General features: G+C 40.3%; 2 protein-coding genes across 11 annotated transcripts in view; both read left to right on the top strand.

Moving 5' to 3' along the window:
- The window catches only part of CEP97 (centrosomal protein 97), a 40,384-nt gene extending 32,266 nt beyond the window's left edge, over positions 1-8,118 (top strand). For 3 of the 5 annotated variants that reach the window (XM_030801845.1, XM_030801844.1, XM_030801846.1), the window contains exons 9-10: positions 77-152; positions 2,438-5,320. In XM_030801845.1, the coding sequence (XP_030657705.1) occupies positions 77-152; positions 2,438-3,142 (781 nt within the window). In that variant the 3' untranslated portion in view covers positions 3,143-5,320. Of the gene's footprint in view, positions 1-76; positions 153-2,437 lie in introns of all 5 variants that reach the window. The other 2 variants (XM_003261756.3, XM_012500995.2) reach the window with 2 other exon arrangements.
- An 11,289-nt stretch (positions 8,119-19,407) lies between these two features.
- The window catches only part of NXPE3 (neurexophilin and PC-esterase domain family member 3), a 48,803-nt gene continuing 42,184 nt past the window's right edge, over positions 19,408-26,026 (top strand). For 2 of the 6 annotated variants that reach the window (XM_030801680.1, XM_003261757.4), the window contains exons 1-4: positions 19,408-19,547; positions 22,337-22,517; positions 22,882-22,999; positions 25,620-25,907. In XM_030801680.1, coding sequence (XP_030657540.1) covers positions 25,815-25,907 — 93 coding nt within the window. In that variant the 5' untranslated portion in view covers positions 19,408-19,547; positions 22,337-22,517; positions 22,882-22,999; positions 25,620-25,814. Of the gene's footprint in view, positions 20,164-22,336; positions 22,518-22,881; positions 23,000-25,576; positions 25,908-26,026 lie in introns of those variants that run through there. The other 4 variants (XM_030801681.1, XM_030801677.1, XM_030801678.1 and 1 more) reach the window with 3 other exon arrangements.

The following is a 26,026-nucleotide window of genomic DNA, read 5'->3' as shown; positions in this document are numbered from 1 at the left end:
TGTTTATGAGTTGTAACAGGAAGTCTGAGTCAAAGCACCCTTCCTTATGTCAATAATGTGTTTTGAATTATTGTAGATTACGAAAAGAAAGAGATGAAGAACGTATTAAAAAATTTGTACAAGAAGAAGCTTTCAGATTCCTTTGGAACCAGGTAAAACTCCCTCCTGCTGATTTACCTCATATATGATCAAATAAAAATTCTATATTCATTGAGATAATCATAGAGTACTCAGGTGTATTAAGCACTCTTGTTCAAGATTAAGGGTATGGCTTGTGTTCTTCACCACTAACTGTGAACTAGGACAGTGAATTTTGTTGCATTTTATTTAATCTGAAGAAAAATATTCCGACAATTTTGACAAGAAAAGCAAAATAGTATAAAGCAGGAGGAAACTGGCTTAACTGAAGGCTGTTAGAGCTTTCCAATAGATACAACAACCCCAGTTTGAAGTTTCATGTAGCTATCGATCTATCTTTTGGGAATATTTGAATGAATGGTGATTAAGATGGTATATGACTACAATATGCATGTCCTAAAAAGTATACATAACTGTATAGGAGAGTATTTGAATCCTATAATAGCACACTTTAGGGACAATTTAGGCAGTTGGTTTTACTAGCATTGTATCACATCAAATACTTCTTGATGATAATTCCTTGAAAATATTTTAATAAAATTTTCATTTCTTCTTTTTTATAGAAATGGGGTCTTGCCATATTGCCCAGGCTGGTGTCAAACTTCTGGGCTCAAGCAATCTTCCCTCCTCAGCCTCCCAAAGTGAGCCACATCACCTGGCCAAATTTGTTATAATAGGATTTGACCTATAAAATGAAAAAATAATTATTGATTTGTAAAGTTTTGTAGTTACCAACAATAGAGGAATGGTTAAATTATAGAATAATAATACTGTGGAATACCATGGAACAGTTAAAAAGAATAAGGTAATAGTATTCACCAACATGGAAAGATCTCCAAAATAATACTGTTTAGTAAAAAAAAGCAGCACTAGCGCATTACAGCCTTGAACTCCTCAAGTGATCCTTCTGCTGTAGCCTCCCAAGCAGTTGGGACTGTAGGCACACACCAGTGTGCTCAGCTTCCCTGTGTGTTTGAAAATACTACCTAGAAAAAAGTCTGGAAGGATATGCATCAAGTTGCTGTCAGTAATTACCTTGGAGGGGGGTTAAAGGGAAACTAAAAACTGTACATACTGCTTTCCTGTTTGCAGTTTTTACAGTAAAATTTTGGAATTTTTGTTATACTTTAGAAATGTAGAGGTTAGATTATCAAGAATTTGGTATGTTTTTAGGTATTCTAGAAAGTTGCATATACTATATTGTTAGCTAATACTTAAAAACTCTAATCTCTACCTGGGTATCTGAAATGAGACTTATTTTACAAGATCTACTTATATCAAGGGCTCTAACCTGTCTTATTGAATAGATCTCAGTATATCTTGAATACATTATTGACCCCTTAGTCAGCTAGGCATGTACTGTTGTGCATTATTGACCCCTTAGTCAGCTAGACATGTACTGTTGTGCTTCTTGCTGTTTTTCTAGTAGAAGCAAGAGAATTGCTTTGGCCCATTCCCACTCCTGGTGAGGGCCTTTTGTTACCAGGGACGTGTACCATTTGTGCCAGTCTGGTTTTAGGCTTGGGATGCTATGGAAAAGATAAAGGGAGTCAGCAGTTTCTAGCTCCAGTTCTGCCATTTGCCAGCTTCATGACTGCTGGAGAAAATAGCTCAAAGGAAAATTGTAAAATAGATAGGTGGCTTGTGCCCATAATCCCAGCACTTGGGAGGCCAAGGCAGGAGGAGTGCTTGAGCCCAGGAGTTCAAGACCATCCTGGGCAACAAAGTGAGACCCAATCGCTACAAAAAAAATTTTTTAAATTAGCCAGATGGACGGACACGGTGGCTCACACCTGTAATGCCAGCACTTTGGGAGGCTGAGGTGGGCTGACTACCTGAGGTCAGGAGTTTGAGACCAGCCTGACCAACATGGGGAAACCCTGTCTCTACTAAAAATAGAAAATTAGCTGGGTATGGTGGTGGGCACCTGTAATCCCAGCTACTTGGGAAGCTGAGGCAGGAGAATTGCTTGAACTTGGGAGGTGGAGGTTGCGGTGAGCCGAGATTGTGCCATTGCACTCCAGCCTGGGTAACAAGAGCGAAACTCCATCTCAAAAAAAAAAAAAAAAAAAAAAAAAAAAAAATTAGCCAGACATGGTGGTGGGCATCTGGAGTCCTAGCTGCTTAGGAGGCAGAGGTGGGGTGGGAGGATCACTTGAGCCCAGGAGGTTGATGTTGCAGTGAGCCGTGATTGTGCTGCTCCACTCCAGCCTGGGTGACAGAGCAAGACCCTGTCTCAAAAACAAACAAAAAAAGACACTTTTAATTTTATAATACAAATGTACTCTCTGGTTTATAGGTAAGGTCTCTACAGGTTTGGCAACAGACGGTGGACCAGCGTCTAAGTTCCTGGCATACTGATGTTCCTCCTATATCAAGTACTCTTGCGCCATCGAAACCTCCATTATTTACCCAAAGCCAGGAGTCCTCTTCTGATCAAAATGCTGATTGTTTCATTGCTTCTGATGTAGCTCCTCAAGAGAAATCATTACCAGAATTTCCAGACTCTGGTTTTCATTCCTCTCTAACAGAACAAGTTCATTCTTTGCCGCATTCTTTGGATTTTGAGAAAAGTTCCACAGAAGGCAGTGAAAGCTCTATAATGGGGAATTCCATTGACACAGTCAGATATGGCAAAGAATCAGATTTAGGGGATGTTAGTGAAGAACATGGTGAATGGAATAAGGAAAGCTCAAATAACGAGCAGGACAATAGTCTGCTTGAACAGTATTTAACATCAGTTCAACAGCTGGAAGATGCTGATGAGAGGACCAATTTCGATAAAGAGATAAGAGATAGTAAACTTCACATTGCTTGTTTCCCATTACAGTTAGATACCTTGTCTGACGGTGCTTCTGTAGATGAGAGTCATGGCATATCTCCTCCTTTGCAAGGTGAAATTAGCCAGACACAAGAGAATGCTAAATTAAATGCAGAAGTTCAAGGGCAGCAGCCAGAATGTGATTCTACATTTCAGCTATTGCATGTTGGTGTTACTGTGTAGCATATTGTGGTCTTTTGGGAGGCAGATATCCACTTAACTTTTCTTAAAAATATTCAGTTGCCTTTTTTTTTTTTTTGGAGGGGAGTACTCCCTACCCCTAATTTTGTTACTATTTATGTAGAATTTGTATTCATGTCTCATATTTTTCAGATTCTAGATATTGAGCTGAGTTTTCATTTTGATTTTGTTAGCTTTTTACTTAGCTGTAAGGTACCAAACTATTTATATTGAAAGCTATATGCACTTATTTCTTAACTGAATTGCATCAGCAATGTTCCTGTTTCTTTCATGTACTCATTTACTTTAAAAAATAAGCTAGAATATATTAAAGAAAATAGAAAAAATTACCTTAAATATATAAATAAGAGAATTTTGGCCCTTCTTTGTCTGCGAAAATTAATTATATAGTAAGGAATGAAATTTGATAAAGCAAATATAAATGAGAAATATGAGGATTGTGAATTATTGAAATTTGCCAGTCTCCCTCGTGTAAAATGTTTTTTTAGAGCCTTTTTTCCTCCTTTCAGAGTCAAGGAAAGCCTTTCTATAAGCAAATTAAGGAAGAAAAGGTAGGATTATAAGATTTCTCAATGGGGATGATTAAATTGTCTCGTGGAAAACTTCAGTTAATGTCACGCATCAGTTTTAACATATGAAGTAAAGTGTTCTATCCAGGATTAAAGTCAAGTTTACTTAGGCAACATAAGAATATTTCACTTAGATATGAAGAAAGGAAACACTAGTCTCCATATACTTGAAATACTGTCATGGCAAATATTTATCCTTTCATTAAGTGCTTTTTCACCCTATAGATAAGCATTTATGTGCCAACATGTTGTCGGAAATTAATGTATGTTCATCTCCTCTGTTCCTGCTTATATTTACTTGTGTATTTCAACAGAAGGTCCATGGCCATTCACTTCAATTTTGACCTCTGTCCCATAGTGAAGAACATTTAAAGTAATACTAATGGTCGAATATAAATGACTTTTTAGGAACTGCTTTTTGTCTAACCTGAGAAAGTGCCACATTTGGAAGACAATTTAGTGATGGTGAAGAAATAATAAACCTCACTTTACTTGTTAAAAGGGATATATATATATACGTCTGCAACTTCAGGGAGAAATAAGATTGTGTTTGAATATTGTAGGTAGATGCATTTGTAATTAAGGATAATATCATTGAACAACATGTATTTGGTTTCCCTCAACTTACAGACATACAGCTATTTAAAACTATGGCAATACTTAAGTGTTCTCTAAATTTAGGTGCTAAATATCTATCATTCTGTTGTAGTCATTAGGTGCCCTTCTCTGAAGTTATATAAAATAAAAGCATCTGATCCTTCAAGGATAAAGTTGAGGATCACGTGGTACGTGGCGTTTTTTGTTGTTGTTTTTTAAAGAGATGGAGTCTGGCTCTGTTGGTGTAGTGCCATGATCATAGTTCACTATAACCTTGAACTCCTGGCTCAAGTGATCTCCCACTTCAGCCTCCTGAGTATCTGGGATTATAAGCAGGAGCCACTGCTCCCAGCTCATGGTATTTGTTGATAGTCATAACATTTTTCCTGTATGGTAAGATATATTTTTCTCAGTTTATAAATACGTAGCACTCAGGTTGAGACGACTTGGATTTTATTCTTAGAAATCCAGAATCCCTTGAAAAGGAAATATTTTCTGTTTCTTATAAATAAAACAGTAATCTTACTTTCAGAAGGATTTTCCTTAGTGAAACATGTGTAACATTGAATGCATGTTAAATAAAAATGGAATTTCTAACTTTTTTCAATAGTGCTAATTATCTTTTCTGAATGATTTTGAATGTCTTCTTAAATATACCCTATTTTTCTATTTTACAGTTAAGTGCCTCACTTGCTGTCCATAGTTAGACAAAGAAAAACCAATTTGCACTGCACTAGTACCAAAATACTACTTTATACATTAGTTTTTCATAAAAGCTGCTGGAATGTCATGATTCAGTATTACCTAAATAGATTTCTGCTAAAACCCTCTCCCTCCTGTCTTTTTTAAGTTATGGCAAAACACAACTAAATTCATTTGATCATCAGCACTTGTTAGCAGGATTTCCTTTTTTACCTTTGCCTTGTTTCTCTAGCCCACAAATAGTACTCAGCATACTTTCATTAAAAATTTGGCACAATATGATAATTATTAATATTCTGTTCTTCGTCTGTGTTTTATTTAACTTTTACTAGTGTTTAGAAGTGCAAGAATATTAAATAGTCCCTTAACTGTACATATTATCTTGAATGTAGATAAAATGAAAATATTGTAAATTAGAATGTAGGAAAACTAGCATAGACTTAATATATTTTAATGGGTTTATATTATACTTTAAAAGTAATTTATATAATTAAAATATTTGGTTTTAACTCTACGGGCTATTCTTTGGTTGGCTGAAGAGGGAATGGGTCTAGTAAGGTTTGGAAAGTTGAGCTTTGAACATGCTCTTTGTGTTTTTTTCCTAACAAGGAGAGGTTTAGTTCAGCTGTGCTATTTTAGTACACATCAGTTCTCTTGATTTATGGAAGATTCAGTTTATCAATTAAGAATTCCTGCAGAAGCACAGAATCATACCATGTAAGACTTGGAAGGAAGCTTAAGAGATTTCTGTTCGAATCTCTTTGTTTCAAAGATGAAACTAAAGCACAGCATGTTAAATGAGTTGTCTAAGTTATAGCTAGTTAGTAGTAAATAAACTGTGAAAACCTATATGCTACTGTAGTCCAAAATTTTATTATGTCCTCTTAATCTTTACATTTAGTGAGTCAGTAAAGAAATCTCTGCATATTTCTCATTCTCTTTGAAAGAGGAAAAAAACTTCTAAGAGAGCTACAACTCTATCACTCATGACAGAGTTGCTTGTAGAAAATAACTAATTCCTTCAGAACCTTGAGTGAATTTTCTCCAAGAAATGTGACTTGATTAAAATGGTTTCAAAAGAGCAATAGTGGAAATTAAAGTTTTAGAAAAGATACCTGGTGTGGTGGTTGACGACTGTAATCCCACTGCTTTGGGAGGCCGAGGCCGGCGGATCACTTGAGGCCAGGAGTTCAAGACCAGCCTGGATAACATAGCAAGACCCCCTTCTCTACAAAAAAAATTTTTTCTGGAAAGAGTAAGTACATTTTAGAGTCCCTTTATTTTATGACAGGCAGTATGACAGGTTGCTGAGGTATATAAAATTTTCTAGAGAAATGCTGAGTTTGATGACATTTTATCTTCAGTTTTGTAGAACAACAGATGTTAAAATGTTAACTTTCCTGGTGTGCAGAAAGCTGTAATCACAACAGTTGATAATATGCAATTTAGTTTGATTTTATAGGTTTAATTATAAAAGGCTTCACAATATGCATGTTTTAGGAAAATGTTCATTTATTTAGTCATATAATTGTTTGTATATATGTAAATAACTTTATTCTGGAATAATGTGGGTGCCATCTTGAGTGTTTGTTTTTGTTTTGGATTATTTTTTGTATACAAACACCATAATACTGTATTTTCCTGTTATCTACTTAAGTCTAGTTCTACTTTTTACCAATAATTTCAGGAAAATACAAGCTTGAGATATTATACTATCTCCCTTGGTATTTTTTTGTGTGCAAAGTCTTAGAATTGGATTTATAACATTGATAATAAAAATATAAAACGTTTTTCCTCAAGAATTAAGACAGTAAAAAGAAAAAATAGAATGAATATGATCATTTCCCCATCATAAAGGAAAGAAGAGACTTCATTTTTTTTTTTTTTTGAGCTAGAGTTTCACTGTTGTCACCCAGGCTGGTCTCAGCTCACTGCAACCTCCACTTCCTGGATACAAGCGATTCTCCTGCCTCAGCTTCCTGTGTAGCTGGGATTACAGGTGTGCAACCACAAGGCTCGGCTAATTTTTTTGTATGTTTAGTAGAGATGGGGTTTCACCATGTTGGCCAGGCTGGTCTCAAACTCCTGACCTCAAGTGATCCACCCGCCTCGGCCTCCGAAAGTGCTGAGATTACAGGTGTGAGCCACTGCGCCCAGCCAAGACTTCATTGTTTAATGTATATTTTTATTTTTTCCAAACACCAGCTCGAATCAGAGTATATTTTTATTTTGCCACATACCTTTAAAAGGTATTTATTGTGTCATAATGTTTTAAATGTTAAATATATGATATCCTCATTCATGAAGTGAAGCAGAAAGGGTCTGTAAGGAACATTCTAAACATTTTTAATAATATTGCTTTTACTGATCAAGCTTGTTGTGCCATATTAAAATTAAAAGTCAAATCAACAAAGCAGTCTTCACAGCCTTGGAAAGAAATAGATAACTGTCTTCTTAAAATGAGGTGCTTTTTATCTGTGGATGAATGGAAATCATACTGAATTTTAATTCTTATTTATTTTAGTGGATAGCAGGAATCACTCTGTAGTAGTTTTGTTCATTTTCTTTTCTTTTTTTTTTTTTGAGACAGTCTCGCTCTGTCACCAGGCTGGAGTGCAGTGGCGTGATCTTGGCTCACTGCAGCCTCCACCTCCCGGTTCAAGTGATTCTCCTGCCTCATCCTCCCGAGTAGCTAAGACCACAGGCACACGCCACCATGCCCAGCTAATTTTTATATTTTTAGTAGAGATGGTGTTTCACCATGTTGGCCAGGGATCTCAATCTCTTGACCTCGTGATCCACCCACTTTGGCCTCCCAAAGTGCTGGGATTACAGGCGTGAGCCACTGCACCTGGCCTTGTTCATCTTCTAATTAAATCTCTTTGAATGTTTTGTAATAATTTTAATGTTGACAAGAGTTTAAAAATAATTTGATTTTGGACTGTATTTAGATTTCTCTTTAATTTTGTTGTAGAAATAGTATGATTTAAAGTGGTTATGATCTGTTTTATGAAGGCTTACTATTTTATATTGTACTTATTTAATTTGTATTCGAGTCTCTAATTTTAAATAAAAGGTTTATACATTTGAGTGCTTCATCTGTTTATTTTAGTGATTAGTAGTAATTATTATTCACTGTACTTGTAATTAATGGATAAAGTTCAGAATAAATTGCAAATAGAACCCTACTAAGCAATGTCCAGAGTATTCTCATTATGTAAGTGAATTTACAATAAAACAGCTCTTGCCTTATGAAAATGGATATGAAGTGGAAGGAATGCTAATTCAGTTTTATTCAGTATAGATTTCATTACCTCTAGATACTCACTAGAATTCTCTAGACAGAGAAGAGCGGACATCCTTCAAAGAGCATAGATGACATTGTCCGGGACTAGTGAAGATAGTAAGTGTTGTGGGGTAAGTTGAGTAGAAGCCCTCTCATTTGACACTATTGGAACCTGTAGTTGGTGAGTAAAAAAATTACAGCAGGGAATCATAAAAGATTATACGTATATGATATAGATATGTATCTATACATCATAAACTTTAAAATATTTTTTATTGAAATAGAATTGGCATAAAGTGGACATTTAAAGGCATAATTATTTATTTTTAATTTTTATTTCCTTTTTTAAAATTCTTAAGGCATATTTAAAGTTGCATATTTAAAGTGGACAATTTGGCCGGGCTTGATGGCTCATGCCTGTAATCCCAGCGCTTTGGGAAGCCGAAGCGGGTGGATTACTTGAGGTCAAGAGTTCGAGACCAGCCTGGCCAACATGGCGAAACCCCATCTTTACTAAAAATACAAAAAAATTAGCTGGGCATTGGTGGTGGGTGCCTGTGATCCCAGCTACTCGGGAGGCTGAGGTAGGAGAATCACTTGAACCCAGGAGGCGGAGGTTGCAGTGAACCAAGATTGCACCATTGTACTCCAGCCTGGGTGACAGAACGAGACTCCGTTTCAAAAAAAAAAAAAAGTAAAAAAAAATAAAGTGGGCCGGGCACCGTGGCTCACGCCTGTAATCCCAGCACTTTGGGAGGCCAAGGTGGGCGGATCACGAGGTCAGGAGATCAAGACCATCCTGGCTAACACTGTGAAACCCTGTCTCTACTAAAAATACAAAACATTAGCTGGGCATGGTGGCGGGCGCCTGTAGTCCCAGCTACTCGGGAGGCTGAGGCAGGAGAATGGCGTGAACCCAGGAGGCGGAGCTTGCAGTGAACCAAGATCACGCCACTGCAGTCCAGCCTGGGCGACAGAGCGAGACTCTGTCTCAAAAAAAAAAAGAAAAATAAAAATAAAGCAGACAATTTGATAAATTTTGACACATTGTGCCCATAATACATCACAACAATCAAGATGGCAAACGTATCTATTCCAAGAGATTCCTCATCCCCTTCATGACACGTCCTATTTTACCTGGTTTCTTTTACTCAGCATGATTATTTGAGATTCGTCTGATTGCTTTCTGAGTAGCATTTCATTGTATGTATTTGCCAATATTTGTTTATCCATTAATCTGCTGATGGACATTTGGGTTATTGGTACATTTTGGCTATTCGAACTGAAGCTGGTGTGAGCATTTGTGACTAAGTCTTTGTATGAACATGTGTTTTCATTTATTTTGGGTAACCACCTAAGAGTGGAATGATTGGATCTTACAGGAGGTATATGTCTTAACTTTTTAAGAAACTGCCAAGCCAGTTTTGTTTTCCAAAGTGGTTGTAGCATTTTGCATTCCCACTAGCAGTATATGATGGTTCTGGTTTTTTTACATCCTCACTAACATTTGGTATGGTCAGTCTTTTTAATTTTGTCCATTCTAGTGGATACATAGTAGTATTTCAGTGTGTTTAATTTACATTTCCCTAATGACTAACGATGTTCAGTATCTTTTAATTTATTTGCTGTGTGTATATCTTTGGTTAAGTGTCCCTAAATTTGAAGTATTCAAAAAATTTACCCATTTAAAAAAAATGGGGACCAGGCACAGTGCGTCACACCTGTAATCCCAGCACTTTGGGAGGCTGAGGCAGGCGGATCACTTGAGGTCAGGAGTTTGAGACTAGCCTGGCCAACATGATGAAACCCCGTCTCTACTAAAAATACAAAAATTAGCTGGGCGTGGTGGTGTACACCTGTAATCCCAGCTACTCTAGAGGCAGAGACAGGAGAATCGTCTGAACCCGTGAGGTGGAGGTTGCAATGAGCCAAGATCGCACCACTGTACTCTAGCCTGGGCAACAGAGTGAGACTCCGTGTAAAAAAAAAAAAAAAAATTAAATTGGGTTGTCTTATTTTGAGTTGTGAGAATTATTTAGGCCGGGCACGGTGGCTCATGCCTATAATCCCAGCACTTTGGGAGGCCAAAGCGGGCGTATCACGAGGTCAGGAGATCGAGACCATCCTGGCTAACACTGTGAAACCCCGTCTCTACTAAAAATACAAAAAATTAGCCAGGTGTGGTGGCATGTGCCTGTAGTCCCAGCTACTCAGGAGGCTGAGGCAGGAGAATCGCTTGAACCCAGGAGGTGGAGGTTGCAGTGAGCCAAGATCACACCATTGCACTCCAGCCTGGGCGACAGAGGACAGAGCAAGACTTGGTCTCAGAAAAAAAAAAAAAAAGATTTATATAGTCTAGGCACAAGTCCTTGAACAAATATAAAATATTTTGTCTCAGTCTGTGGGTTGCCTTTTCATGTTCATGATCATGGTTTTTGAAGAGAAAAGGGTTAAGATTTTGATGAAGTCTAATATGTTGATTTTTAAATAGTTTGTGCTTTTGGTGTTGTGTTTAAGAAATCTTTGCCAAACCCAAGGCCACAAAGATATTCTAAGTTTTTTTCTAGAGGTTTTGTAGTTCTGGCTCTTACACTGAAACCTATGATCCATTTCATGTTAAATTTTTACACGGTACGAGATGAAGTTTATGGTTTCTTTATTTTTTACATATGATTATCCAGGTATCCAGCATCATTTGTTGAAAAAGATTGTCCTTTCCCCATTTAACTGCCTTGTCGTCTTTGCAAAAATCAACTGGCCATATATGTATGAATCTATTTCTGGATTGTCTTCTGTTCCAGTGGTTTATTTGTTTATATTTCAATACTACACTGTCTTCATTACTGTAGCTTTATACTAAGTCTTGAAATCAGGTAGTGTTTGAGTCCTTTGTTTTTTTCTAATGTTGTTTTCTTTGAGTATAGATGCTCTGCAGTTCTGTGTCTAAATTTTACCTATAATGCACCATTTCCATTTTTAGTTTCTCTAAAATAGAGTAAGAATTTAAAAACATGTATAAAGCCATCAGAATGCAGAATACTTCTAGGTTTTTATAATTTCTCCATCTGATTTTTGACACATTTCTTGCCCATACCTAACTCAATTGCAGTTTTTTTTACCTTTTTAAGCAATTCACTTTTGAGTCTTTCTGAAACACTCAACTTTGTTTTCCTTGAATATTTTTTCTTTTTACACTAGATTTCAAAGGTTCACATAATAAGTGCTTAGATTGCCAGGCGCGGTGGCTCACGCCTGTAATCCCAGCACTTTGGGAGGCCGAGGCGGGCAGATCACGAGGTCAGGAGATCGAGACCATCCTGGCTAACACAGTGAAACCCCATCTACTAAAAATACAAAAAATTAGCCGGGCGTGGTTGCAGGCGCCTGTAGTCCCAGCTACTCGGGAGGTTGAGGCAGGAGAATGGCCTGAACCCGGGAGGCGGAGCTTGCAGTGAGCTAAGATTGCGCCCCTGCACTCCAGCCTGGGTGACAGAGCGAGACTCCGTCTCAAAAAAAAAAAAAAAAAAGTGCTTAGATTATATTATGATAATCACATTATAACTGGAATAAACTGGTTTAGAAACAAATGCGACTCAAATTGGTGGGAGTGGAAGTCCATATTCTGGAGAGGGAGTAGGATAGCAAAGCTTTTCTTGTATTGTTTCATCTATCTTTGAAGGAAAAGAAAACCTTTTTGCCCCTCAAACAATTGAAGCTGATTCCCAGTTTGGTGATGAAGTGGATGTTGGTGCTTCATCAGATAGTATCTGAATTAGCAAGAGTATTGGTTCCCAAACTTTCTGGTAATCATAATCTGGGGAGTACATATTGTATGATCCTGTTTTTATGAAATTCTGGAAAAAGCAACACTATAGGGAGAGAAAATAGATAAGTGTTGTCAGAGATTGAGGAAGAGATTGACTATAAAGGGCTTGCATGTGGGAATTTTTAGGGTGAAACTATTTTGTATGGCACTGTGATGGTGGATACGTATGTCTACAAACTTGTCAAAATCCGTAGAACAATACATCACAAAGTCTGAACTTTTTTCAAGTTTTGCCAAAAAATAAATCTCTACCAAGGATGTCAAGGGGATCTCAGAATAGAATGTGGACTATGACAAATGACAACAACTGTATTAGAAATTTATGACATAACCTCACTGAGCTAGAGACAAAAAGAACTGTATAGGAACACTGTACTCTGGTTGGTAAATGTTTCTTACAGGGGTACAGGTTGTCTATTCTGTAACTGCATCTATACAAGGCTTAAACAAATAAGTAAATATGGATAATCATGGCTAGGTATCTCACTGTTAGAAAAATAAATTACAAATATGCAAAGGAGAAATGCAGGAATGAACCCTGTGGTGCTGGATTGGAGTTGGAGATATCACTATGAACTCATGTCTACATAGGTAGTTATGGAAGTAAATGTAGACATGTATGTCTATATTAATATAAATGTATGTATAAAGATACAGTGCATATGTTTATACATGGGTTAGTATACACATGTACATTTTTAGCTCTGTACAGGCCTAGAAAGAATGATCCTTCAGTAGCAACAAGCATACATAGCACTCATTTCTTGGTCTCTACAATTCTTCAATAAAAGGGAACAAGGCTCTTTGGAGAAATGGTTGATTCCAGTGGTGAGACAAAGAAAAAAAAATGATCCCAGAACATCTTAAGTGTCAGAAAGTGAGGAAGTGATAAGCAAACAAATGATCAAGCATGTAAAAAAAACACATGAACCAACCTGAAAGAGGTCCCAATGGCAAAAGCTGAAACAATTTGAGCAGCAAAATAATAACAGATTATAAATCAAGGAATAAAATAAATATCGATGAGTGCACCCTGATGTAAATTATTGAATAAATAGCTGGAGAAGAAGGGGCAACTCTTTCATTTTTTTTCTAAGTTTTTAGTCCTTTCAGAGAGGGTACAGAAGGACAACTCTTAGAGAAGACTTCCAAATAATGCAGAAAGAATGAAGGAAATAGGAAAATCACCATTAGAAAACCACTATAATAATTGCTACAACAGAAATCCACTGATGAATGCCAAAATTAGAGGGCAAAACTGTAAGAAGAGATAGAATATTTGTGTAGCTTCAAAATATCTTCCCTTAAATATATTTTGATTATTATAGTGGTTTAAACATGTACCCAAAAGTTCACTGATACTCCTTCCTTCATAAGATAAAGCTTAATTTCCCTCTCCTGAGTGTGAGCTGGATTTAGTGACTTGCTACTAACAGATGGAGTATGGAAAAAGAAAATTAGCAGCTCTATTGCGGAGAAACATAGCATATAACATCTCAATCAAATGATCAAGGTTAACATCACCAGTAATAAATCATGTCACATGTTCCTTAATCTGAGGCAGTGAAGACATTTCATTCTGGTATTCTTCCCCTAAGTCTAACCATGAGTAAACAAACACCAGGCAAATCCAAGTTGAGGGATAGTCTACAAAATGCCTGATCAATATATATATATATTTTTTTGAGATGTCTCACTCTTTCTCCCAGGCTGGAGTGCGGTGGCGCAGTCTCGGCTCACTGCAACCTCCATCTTCCAGGTTCAAGCGATTCTCCTGCCTCAGCCTCCTGAGTAGCTAGGACTACAGGCGTGTGCCACTATGCCTTGCTAACTTTTGTATTTTTAGTAGATATGAGGTTTTGCCGTATTGGCCAGGCTGCTCTCGAACTCCTGACCTCATGATGCACCTGCCTCGGCCTCCCAAAGTTCTCACGCCTGTAATTCCAGCACTTTGGGAGGCCCAGGCAGGTGGATCACTTGAGGCCAGGAGTTTGAGACCAACCTGGCCAACGTAGTAAAAAACCCCATCTCTACTAAAAATTAAAAAAATTAGCTGGGCGTGGTGGTGCACGCCTGTAATCCTAGCTACTCTCAAGGCTGAGGCAGAAGAATCGCTTGAACCCGGGAGGCGGAGGTTGCGGTGAGCCAAGATTGTGCCACCTCACTCCAGCCTGAGCAACAGAGCAAGACTCCATCTCAAAAAAAAAAAAAAGCTACTGATGTTATTTTGATTATCAGTGGAATTTGATTTGAGGACTACTGAACTGGAGAAATCAAGAGTGGAGGAAAAAAAATCGATCTCATTTTTCCCAAAACTATGCATGTGAGATTAGCTATCATTAATTATAACTTTTTTTTTTTTTTTGAGGCAGAGTTTCACTCTTGTCCAGGCTGGAGTGCAATGGCGTGCTCTCGGCTCACTGCAACCTCCGCCACCCGAGTTCAAGCGATTCTCCTGTCTCAGCTTCCTGAGTAGCTGGGATTACAGGTGCCTGCCACTACACCTGGATAATTTTTTGTATCTTTAGTAGAGACAGTGTTTCACCATGTTGGCCAGGCTGGTCTCAAACTCCTGACCTCAGGTGATCCACTTGCCTCAGCCTCCCAAAGTGTTGGGATTACAGGCGAGAGCACTGTGCCCAGCCAATTATGACTTTTAAAAGGAAAATATATCCATTAATTTGAGAGCATGGACCAACGCAGTAGTGACAGCAACTACCTCTCTCCTTTTTAGTCTCTTACCCTTGGCAGCCTCCTCCAATTGTTCATGGTGTTTTGGAACAGAGTGGTTGGTACCTAATGTGACAGTGGTCACTTAATTTTCAGTAGGTAGATGGCCTTGGGGCCCAAATTTCAGTGACTTGTTCAAAGGGAGGAAGCAAAGGAACTGAATGAGGAACTGACTTGGGCTCAGGAGTATGCATGTAGGCCTCTGTGAAAACATCTGAATGAACACAGAGTCCACTATGGTCAAGAAATATAAAAATACTTAATGAGCTTGTGCCTCAAGCTTCTGCCATCAGGGACAGGTTTATTTGCTTTTATTTGTCTACTCTTAAGATCTATGCTTTGTTTTGCTTCGAGAATCAAGTTTAGCATTAATAAACACTAGTGTCTAAACCACTTTTTCAGATGGGGCAGAAATGACCAGTTCCTTTGGTTTCATATCATCATATAAACTTTTTTTTTTTTGAGATAGGGCCTCGCTCTGTCACCCAGGCTGGAGTGCAGTGGCACAATCACAGCTTACTATAGCCTCAACCTCTCAGGCTCAAGCTATCCTTCCACCTCAGCCTCCTAAGTAGCTGGGACTACAAGCATGCACCACCATGCCTGGTAAATTTTTTTTTTTTTTTTTTTGAGATGCAGTCTTGCCCAGGCTGGAGTGCAGTGGCACGATCTCAGCTCCTGGGTTCCAGTGATTTGCCTGTCTCAGCCTCCTGAATAGCTGGGATTGCAGGCGTGCACCACCATGCCCAGCTAATTTTTATATTTTTAGTAGAGACAGGGTTTCATCATGTTGGCCAGGCTGGTCTCAAACTTCTGACCTCAGGTGATCCTCCCACCTCGGCCTCCCAAAGTGCTGGGATAACAGGTGTGAGCCACCATGCCTGGCCCTGGTTAATTTTTGTATTTTTTGTAGAGATGGGGTTTCACTACGTTGCCCAGGCTGGTCTCAAACTCCTAAGCTCAAGCCATCTGCCTCCCTCTGCAGCGGAACAATTTAGGAATCAGAGAGACCGAGGGGTTGAGGCAGATACTTATTGTTTATTATTTAGGTGCACCAGCCCAGTCAGATTAACATCCAAAAAGACTGAGCCCCAAACAAAGAGTCCGGTTACCTTTTAAGCATTTTGTGGGGCGGGGGGAGATCTGTGCACTGGGAAGCATATTACAGAAGTGAGAAACAAAGACAGTTATTCAATTGAGACATGCATTACATCATTTCTTACTTTTTAAGGAACAGCATGTTTTACGACTTGAGCTTATCTGCCTAGTGACCTTGCAGCTGCACAGCTAGAGAAGCAGAGTCTTCACAATGCCTGGGAAAAGGGGAGATAAGGCTCACTGGCCACAGAAAAACAGGCAGTTAATTTTTAAAGGACTCCACTTGTTTCTCTTTCTCAGGGGGAATTGGGTTTTCTTACATACAAATGAGTTTTTGATTACACATTCTTTAATTTCTTTTAATTCCTGTTTCACCTCGGCCTCCCAAAGTACTGGGATTACAGGTGTGAACCATCATGCTGGGCTGTGAGATGATCATAAATGAACATTCAGTGGTGTTGCCCCCAATTTACACTAGAGGAAATGAGTGCAGAGAAGTTAAGTAATTTGCCTAGGATGGCACTACTAGCAAGAAGCAAAGCTATGGTCCAGACCCAGGGGGCCTAGGATCCAAAGTGCATACTCTTTGCGTGACAGTATTCTTCATTGAATGTGCTGAGTTGGGAGTGTGGGGACTTTGCAGTGGGAAATCTTTTGAGAAACTGGTAGTGATGGATGGGCTTCTCTGGTCGGGGCTGCTCTTATTTGTGGTTATGACTGTAAAATATAGGTAAGATCACTCAAATGCCTCAGGGTTATGAGTGCTTGGGGGAGAATGGGGTCAATGAGGTCCAAAACCATGACCTAGAAGTCATCTTGTCCTAAGTATTTTACCACTTGTAAGACAGCCAAGCTGTACGTGAGGTGGGGGATCCTACTGGGAGATAAAGCATAATCAGAGCAGAGGTCTAGTATATGGGGCTCTTCTTCGATAGCAGAAGAAAGCTACCTTTTATGTCCTCAAAAGATCCCAGAGTGCTGTATTTCCTTGAGGAAGAAGGAGTATCAGATGATTACTACAATGGTTACTAGTTTACAGTCCCACCAACAGTGTAAAAGTGTTCCTACTTCTCCACATCCTCTCCAGCACCTGTTGTTTCCTGACTTTTTAATGATGGCCATTCTAACTGGTGTTAGACGGTGTCTCATTGTGGTTTTGATTTGCATTTCTCTGATGGCCAGTGATGATGAGCATTTTTTCATGTGTCTGTTGGCTGCATAAATGAACACTTGGACACAGGAAGGGGAACATCACACACCGGGGCCTGTTGTGGGGTGGGGGAAGGGGGAGGGAAAGCATTAGGATATATACCTAATGTAAATGACGAGTTAATGGGTGCAGCACACCAACATGACACATGTATACATAAATAACAAACCTGCACGTTGTGCACATGTACCCTAGAACTTAAAGTATACATATTAAAAAAAAAGATCATTACTACAGAAGAGATCTTCCACCCTGTGGCAGAACTTCCTTTTTTTTTTTTTCATTCTTAATTTTTTTTTTTATTATTATACTTTAGGTTTTAGGGTACATGTGCACAATGTGCAGGTTTGTTACATGTGTAACCATATGCCATGTTGATTTCCTGCACCCATTAAGTCGTCATTTAGTATTAGGTATATCTCCTAATACTGTCCCTCCCCCCTCCCCCCACCCCACAACAGTCCCCGGAGTGTGATGTTCCCCTTCCTGTGTCCATGGGTTCTAATTGTTCAATTCCCACCTATGAGTGAGAACATGCGGTGTTTGGTTTTTTGTCCTTGCGATAGTTTACTGAGAATGATGTTTTCCAGTTTCATCCATGTCCTTACAAAGGACATGAACTCATCATTTTTTATGGCTGCATAGTATTCCATAGTGTATATGTGCCACATTTTCTTAATCCAGTCTATCATTGTTGGACATTTGGGTTGGTTCCAACTCTTTGCTATTGTGAATAGTGCCACAATAAACATACGTGTGCATGTGTCTTTATAGCAGCATGATTTATAGTCCTTTGGGTATATACCCAGTAATGGAATGGCTGGGTCAAATGGTATTTCTAGTTCTAGATCCCTGAGGAATCGCCACACTGACTTCCACAATGGTTGAACTAGTTTACAGTCCCACCAACAGTGTAAAAGTGTTCCTATTTCTCCCCATCCTCTCCAGCACCTGTTGTTTCCTGATTTTTTAATGATGGCCATTCTAACTGGTGTGAGATGGTATCTCACCGTGGTTTTGATTTGCATTTCTCTGATGGCCACCGCTCCTATTCAACATAGTTCTGGAAGTTCTGGCCAGAGCAATCAGGCAGGAGAAGGAAATAAAGGGTATTCAATTAGGAAAAGAGGAAGTCAAATTGTCCCTGTTTGCAGATGACATGATTGTATATCTAGAAAACCCCATTGTCTCAGCCCAAAATCTCCTTAAGCTGATTAGCAACTTCAGCAAAGTCTCAGGATACAAAATCAATGTACAAAAATCAGAAGCATTCTTGTACACTAATCAGAGACAAAGAGAGAGCCAAATCATGAGTGAACTCCCATTCACAATTGCTTCAAAGAGAATAAAATACCTAGGAATCCAGAACTTCCTTTTATCCCATTCACGGATCTGGTTGCCCATGATGCAGGCCTGCCATGAAAACATCTGAATGAGCATGCAGAGTCCATTATGGTCAAGAAATGGAAAAATACTTAGTTGTCATGTATATTAATTATTTTTTTTAAACCTTGGGATAATAGTCCGGGGGCAGGCCTGCTTTTGGGGCCTGTGTTAACCCCACTGTGCTCCAAGCACAGAGAAACACGGTGCAGCCCACAATCCCTTCTGGTTTCTTGAACAAGTGTCTTCTCAGGACTCCTCTTATTTCCTGAATTTCACATAACTGCTACCGACGTTTTACCAGTTAGAAAAATGTCCAAAATAGGATAACCCAGAATTGGGGATGGTAGAGGGTGAGGAAAGTATGCTTTGCCAAGAGACCGACATCATGTACAGTGAGAGTAAAAGGGGAACGGGCTGTTTTACTGGCGAATAGAAGTTGTTGACTAATTTCAAAGCAAGGAAAAGATTCAAGGATCCGCTGTATCCGTGCTCATACTTGGCAAATCGCATTTCTCCGGTTTAGGGCACAATAAATTCCATCACTGCACAGGAAAGACTGCCCTACTAGAGTCAACTGCGGTTGTGGGCACTTTCGCTGACAAGCGAAAAGCCTTAAGGTAGGTGGATGTTCCCAGGAAACTCTGATATCCGAAGGTCACGAGGAGTTGGGTCGCGAGAGGGGCGAGACCTCGGGCCGCGGGGCGACAGCTGCAGTGTCGCGTCGCGAGCAGGAGCTAGGCGGCGTGGGGCGCCAAGGTGCCAACTTCGCTTCCAGGCCCGTGGGTTCCGCACGGCGCGTGCTGCTGTCAGTCAACGCCCTCGGCCCGCCCCCGCCGAAGCTCCACCAATCGTAGCCGGGGGTCGGAGGTGAGGAGACGTCGCCGGGTGAGGAAGAGGGGGGTTAGCGGCCTGGCGCAGCGGCGACCTACCGGGGCGTCAGGATCCCTGGCTCCCGGAGAGCGAAGGGCGGGCGGGTCCGGGAGGTGAGTGCGGCATGTGGTCTGTGTGCTGACGTCGGGAGGAGCCGCTGCGGGCGGAGCGACCCATTGCTCGGCTCGTCTAGCGCGCTCCTTGACTGCGAAGCCCCTCCCTCCGCGCGCATCTGCTCTCGAGTCCCTAGCCCTGTGCTGAGGGGTGCAGCCTCCGGGGTCGTGGCTAGGGGCACAGGGGCCAGGGATGGGAGGCCTGGGTCGAAGGCATAGGCAGAATTGGAGCTCTGGGTTGCCAAAGCGTCGCAGCTGAGAAGCCGGAGCCGAGGTTAGTACCGGCGGGGCGGGGCGGGGCGGGGCGGGGCCGGGAGCGCACATCTCCATCCTCAGTTTCCTCGACTTGCGGCAACGCCGCAGCTCGGTGCGGTTCGGACCTACACGCCACAGCGAAAGACTTCTGTGCCCCAGGCACCTTCACTAACGCGGTGCGGAGCACTTGGCGACCTCTCCCTGCCCATCTCATGTCTCTCGGCTCATCGCTGCTTCTGGGCACCAGCTGCCTCTTGGCTGGCGCTGCTGTCACACGGTGGACTGTTCTGGCCTTACTGAGCTGCCGTTTAGGGACATCAGATTCAGGTTGTATGGGGAGAAACGAGTGTAACTTTACAAGGTGTGATATGGAGACCCTGGCCTGTTGCCCATTTCTGCCTGATCAAAGGCCACTAGGGCGGTAATAAGAGGGGTTCCGAGGCAGGATTTATGCAACATTTGTGCAAAATTGTAAATTTTCTTTGCTTTTCATTATTTACATTAAAGGGGGATTGTTGCCACATTTCCTAAAGATAAAGAATCACACTGCTCTGGTGGGCCTCCCCCCTCCTCACTGTGGTTAATTATCATTTGGAACATCAGGATGTATTTGAAACTGGCAGGACTCCCAGACCCTGATAATTGTTTGGAGGCAGCAGCATACTGTTTCTCCATAGTGTTTGGGTTCTGCTTTTCTTTGACTTTGTTTAGTATTTTTTTTTCCATGTCTGTTATCCTCACAATCTCTTTGGGGCCGATAGAGTGCTGTTATTTGTTACCGAAAAAGGAAACGAAGGGATAAATCACTGAAGTGGGGTTAGCCGTCCCCATTGCCTGGAATTGGGTTGTCCTGACCCGACAATTTAAGTTACAATCCAAACATCATTTTGAAAAGGCCATCCTTTTACCAACTGAAACGAATAACAGTCCCTGGTCACTCTATACTAGTGGTTCTCCCACTTGGCTGTATGTTGTAATCATCTAGGGATCTTTTTAAAAAAAGCTGCTTCTTGGGCCTATTCCTACAGATTCTGATTTAATTGGTTGAGTGGGGCCCAGTTGTTTGTATTTTAAAAAGCTTCCACGATGGTTATTAATGTTCATGCAGGGTTGAGGACCACAACCTATCAATGTGTTCAGTATTTAAAAAATAGCACTTAGTACAGTGTGACTTATATAACTGATTTTATTACTTCTCCACTTGCTATGTAACCTCCATGAATACATGGGGCCCTGCTTTGGAAGAAGGGCAAGGGAAGGTCCAGATGAATCAGCACTTTGGGCATGTGAGGCTGCGGGACACGAAGGAGAAATGGAATCTGTGGAAACAAGTCCTGCAGACTACTGCCCCTGCTTCATCTTTTTTCAAGGATTGACCCTATTTGGTTAATCCATCATTGTTGGGGTCCTGGGTGGGTCTCCAGTTCTTCATTCTGTAGATCCTGCCCTGTTTCAAGGTCTTACTCAGCATCCTATGAGATACAGCTACTCTTTGCAAAGTTTGAAATGTATGCATTTAAGTGTAGATATTTTCCATGTAAATCTGTGCTTTTGTCTCTTACTATTGTTCTGAACTATATATTCTGAACTAAAGTTCCAGACACTTGCTGTGACTAGTACAGTTAACATTTATGTGGCTAACAGGTCAGAGTATTTAGGATAGGGACTGCCTCAGAAACTGGACAGTTTCTATGCAGTTGTCCTATAATATATTATCTTTGTGGAATGGTTGCCTGAGAACATTAGCTCCCCAGAGGATAGGGTTGCTGTCTGATTTTCTTTGTTTAGTATTGAACTCAGGAATTTCATTTGTGTTACTGACAATTGTAATTCCAAATGATGTAAGCGACTACTTTGTAATTCTCTTGTGAGATGGGGGTAGGAACCCTAATGGCAGTCTGGGGTTGTTGTCACAGGCCATAAAGAAGTTAGATTGGCCAATATGAGTCTTGGATATGGAAGTAGGCTTAATAAAAATTTGGCAGAACACTTCCAACAAATATTGGGTTCCACATGTAAGGCAGAGCATGCATTTAACTTTTTGCTTGTTCTTTGTGCATATTATAAAAATAAAGCATAAGTAAGTGGTGGTCTGACATTTGAAAACAGGATCACTCAAGTTTAGATTCCTTGAATAATAACTTTTAGATCTGTACAGATACCCCTTTTTTCTGTAGGGGAAACAAGATCATTGGATCATTGAAGTACATAATTATAATAGTTTTTAAGAAAAATAACATTTGGAGCTTTTATCTTTGGTTTGTATTTTTTCCACTTATATCGCTGTTTATAAAGTTTTGACCTTCAGCCAAGGTCTGAGAGTTATTTGCCAGGTTGAAGTTCATGTATTTAATAGACTATTTAAATTGCTGTTTTTTATTAGTAAGGAAAAGGACACGTTCCTGTGCCCACTCCTCCCACTATATCATGTATAACTCTCTTCCTGTAAAATTGTACTCTTCATTTCTAATGTTTTTCTTTACTTCATTTTCAGTATCTTTAACCTTTATGTCATATGCATATTTTTGTTTCAGCAAGAAGAATTGTATAAAAATGTAAAAAGCATTTATGTGTGCTTCAAATGTGGCATGAAAAAAATGAGGACCTCTGGTCAAAATTGCCTGAGTTCAGAATTTCGTGCTGGAAGGAAAGTTAGACGTAACTTCTAATTTCTAGTTCCAGTAAGCATCTCTTCTTGGAAAACTTCCAAAAATGGTAAATTACATTGAATTATATATTTTTATTTTTTTGGTTAATCTGAGGAACTTTTTTCTAGAATCATTCCGTGCCAACACTGTTGTTCTTACTTGATTTTAAGGCTCCTTGCAAATAGCTTTCCTGTTATTGCATAGGTTTTATGTTTATAGGAAAATACCAGAAACCTGTTACAGTTTTTTTTACACTACAGTTACCTCATGCCGTGAAATAGTTTTCTTCTTTTACTTAAAAATCTTTCAGTTTAAGTTGAATTGATTTCACAGATATGATTTAATGCTTTGTTTCTGCTGTGTCTCATCTTTAATTTTTACTTTTAGAAATTGGTTTTCTTCTTTATTTTATTTTATTTTTTTTGAGACAGAGTCCTGCTCTGTTGCCCAGGCCAGAGTACATTGGTGTGATCATGGTTCACTGCAGCCTCGACCTCCCAGGCTCAAGCAATTCTCCTACCCCAGCCTCCTGAGTAACTGGGACTATAGGTGTCTACTACCTTGCCCAGCTAATTAAAAAAAAATTTTTTTTTTTTTTTTTTTTTTGTGGAGTTGAGGGTCTCATTATCTTGCTTCGGCTAGTCTCAAACTCCTGGTCTCAAGCAAACCGCCTGCCTTGGCCTCCCAAAGTGTTGGGATTATTGGCGTGAGCCACCATGCCTGGCCCAGCTTTATTCTTTGTATTTGTGATTTTTATTTCCTGGTGAAAAATTAGGACATACAGATAAAGGAGAAAACAAAAACTGCCCAGAGGTGACAACTATTAAAATTTTAGTATATATCTTTTCTTTTTTTTTGAGATGGAGTCTCACTCTGTCACCCAGGCTGGAGTGCGGTGGTGTGATCTCGGCTCACTGCAAGCTCCGCCTCCCAGGTTCACGCTGTTCTCCTGCCTCAGCCTCCTGAGTAGCTGGGACTACAGGCACCCGCCACCATGCCCGGCTAATTTTTTGTATTTTTAGCAGAGACGGGGTTTCACCATGTTAGCCAGGATGGTCCCGATCTGACCTTGTGATCTGCCCGCCTTGGCCTCCCAAAGTGCTGGGATTACAGGCATAAGCCACCGCACCCGGCCTGGTATATATATCTTTTCAAAGAGAGGTCTGTCTAGTGTGCCTCACGCAACGTCTATTTAGGTGTACAAATGGGTCTCTCAAATGTCAGTGCTCTACTTATAGCACAAAGTCAGGTCTTTCCTGGCATGATCCTCCTAAATTATTGTCAGTAGAAGCCTCTAGCTGGGAGGGGCTTCTTGCATTGCTGCCTCTAGTCCTGTAGTTCTTTTGCTTTAGAGTCTCCTGCCCTTGCCTTCTTTCTGCATCACTGACAGCTGTGTGCTGCTGCTGCCTGGCTGAACCACACTGATGTCCTTTAAATGGCTAGTGTCCACACAACGCATGACCACACCTGCCTATGGTGCAACTAAATTCCTGTGGAATACCATCTTTGGTCCTTTCCCTCTCTGGCCATCATGGAAACCTTATTTTTTTTTTTATGGACAACTTTTTGAGAAGGATTTCAATGGCAGAACAGTTGGGACCCTGATGACGGAGTTATCCTCTATTTTATAGCCAGTTTCTTCCAAGAAGTTATAGACAGTTTAAGGTGGATGAGTGCCTGGATATTGGAGAGAGGAGGTGTCAGGAAATGGAGACGCACAGTCATTCACAGTTCCTGGCATCCCTGTGGAGGTGGCCAGGACTGGTGGATTTATTTCTCCTTAAGAAGGGACTGACATCTTGTCTAATATGAGTGTAAGTTTTTCAAGGGGAATTTCTGGCACTTAGTACAGTATGTGGTACAGCATAGGCCTCCATAATTATTTGTTGCATAGATTGTTGAATCATTGTGTACCATGTAAAGAACTAAGTACCTTGAGCAAATCAGAAAAGTATGATGCAGTATCATTAAGTTGCTTTTCTCTGATATATGGTTTTTTAAAAAAATATAGTCATAATTGGTATAATCTAGTTTGAGAGATAAGACATATAGAGGGAGCGTGAGGGAAAAAAATACAAATAGAGATCAGCGGAGAAGTGAAAATAATAAGTGCTATGGGAACTCTGAGGATGGAGAGCTTGCTGGAATGGCTCACCCTTGTCTCCTTTGTGAAGCTGATTGGCATTGTCATTATGGTTGGGACTGGTTCAGACAGGTGAGGCAGAGGAGTGAGAGAATGGGGGCTTGCCAGGTCCAACACAAAGTGGAGGGGAGAGTTGATGCAGCTGAGCTATTCTGAGATACTCTGCACCATGATTTTGTACCCTTTCTGCCTTTATTTCTGTGTCCTGCCCTTCATGGAAAGTCTCCCTGGGGATAGAATACTAGGACATTTTCTGTTTACCTGTATCAAAATGGCAAGTGGAAAGAGCATTTGAATTTGTTACGTGGGAGAACAGTTAGGCATGGCTGACTCTGAAGTCCTCTGGCTCTAGCAGGTGTGATGAAGGATTTTGGGATCCTGTTACCCATTTTTCAAGCTTGACTTTCCTCTCCCACATCTTCCAGGCAGGTATGTGTCTCCCTGTGCCTTACTACGTAGCTGAGGGAGCATCAGGACCACAAATGTGGGGAGAGCTGGAAACCTAAAGAGTATGTTGTGCCTCCTGCCATACCTCTGTATGAGAGGGGTAGCACTTCTTGTTTGCCAGAGAACGTCAGGATGCTTTGCACAGTGTCCCAGAGCTCTTCATGAAAACAGTTTCCTCTTCACGTTCTTTAAGTGTAATTAATGTAGCAGTGTTACATAACTTAAAGGGAAGGGGAAGGGAAGTGATTTTATTGACTGAGGTCTCTGTAGAAATTTAACAGGTACTTTTATTTCACAATTTCTGAGTTTGAAGACATACTTCCTTGCTTTCTTAAAAGTTAAAACCTAAATAGGCAATAGGGGAAATATTGTATTTACACAGAAGCCTGACACCGGGAAAGGAAACTTTGAGGAGATTGTCTGGAAATGAAAAGACATTACTGTGCTCTGGTTCTTTGCTTTCTCCTTGTGACTTTGGGCCTTAGATAAGGTTAAGGAAGAGGAAATGTGATGTTTTTCCTCTCATCCCACCCTAGGCCATTGCAATTGGTGATGTTCTCTCATCTCTCCTCTTTGAAGGAGTTCTTTGAAGAAAAATGTGCTTCTTGAATCAACTGCAGTCTCTCCTCTATATAAGAGCTCTTAAGGGTACTAGCAGGATAGAAGCAAATGAAACTGAAAGCTCATCTGCAGCTCAGAAAAACAAAGACATGGAATTTTAAAGAGTGAAGGTAGCATGGTGTCGGCCATGGGTGAACAAGACACAGCCAGACAATGTGGACCAATTTCTTCAAACTACGGCTTTTCTGCTGTCTGCTTGCAGTGTTGATGGTGGTGGTGCTGGTCATCAATGTTACTCAGGTAGAGGTGAGTACCCAGTATAATCCCTCATAACTAAGGGAGCCAAGTCTGGGGATTTGGGGCTAACTAGCCTGGGAAAACGTTGGTTATTGGAAGCTTATCATAGTCACAGTTCTTGTTTTCAT

Source organism: Nomascus leucogenys, chromosome 21 (assembly GCF_006542625.1).
Source record: "Nomascus leucogenys isolate Asia chromosome 21, Asia_NLE_v1, whole genome shotgun sequence".
NCBI classification, from domain to species: domain Eukaryota; kingdom Metazoa; phylum Chordata; class Mammalia; order Primates; family Hylobatidae; genus Nomascus; species Nomascus leucogenys.
The sequence above is the reverse complement of the archived record's forward strand: the minus strand, read 5'-3'. Positions and strand labels throughout refer to the sequence as shown.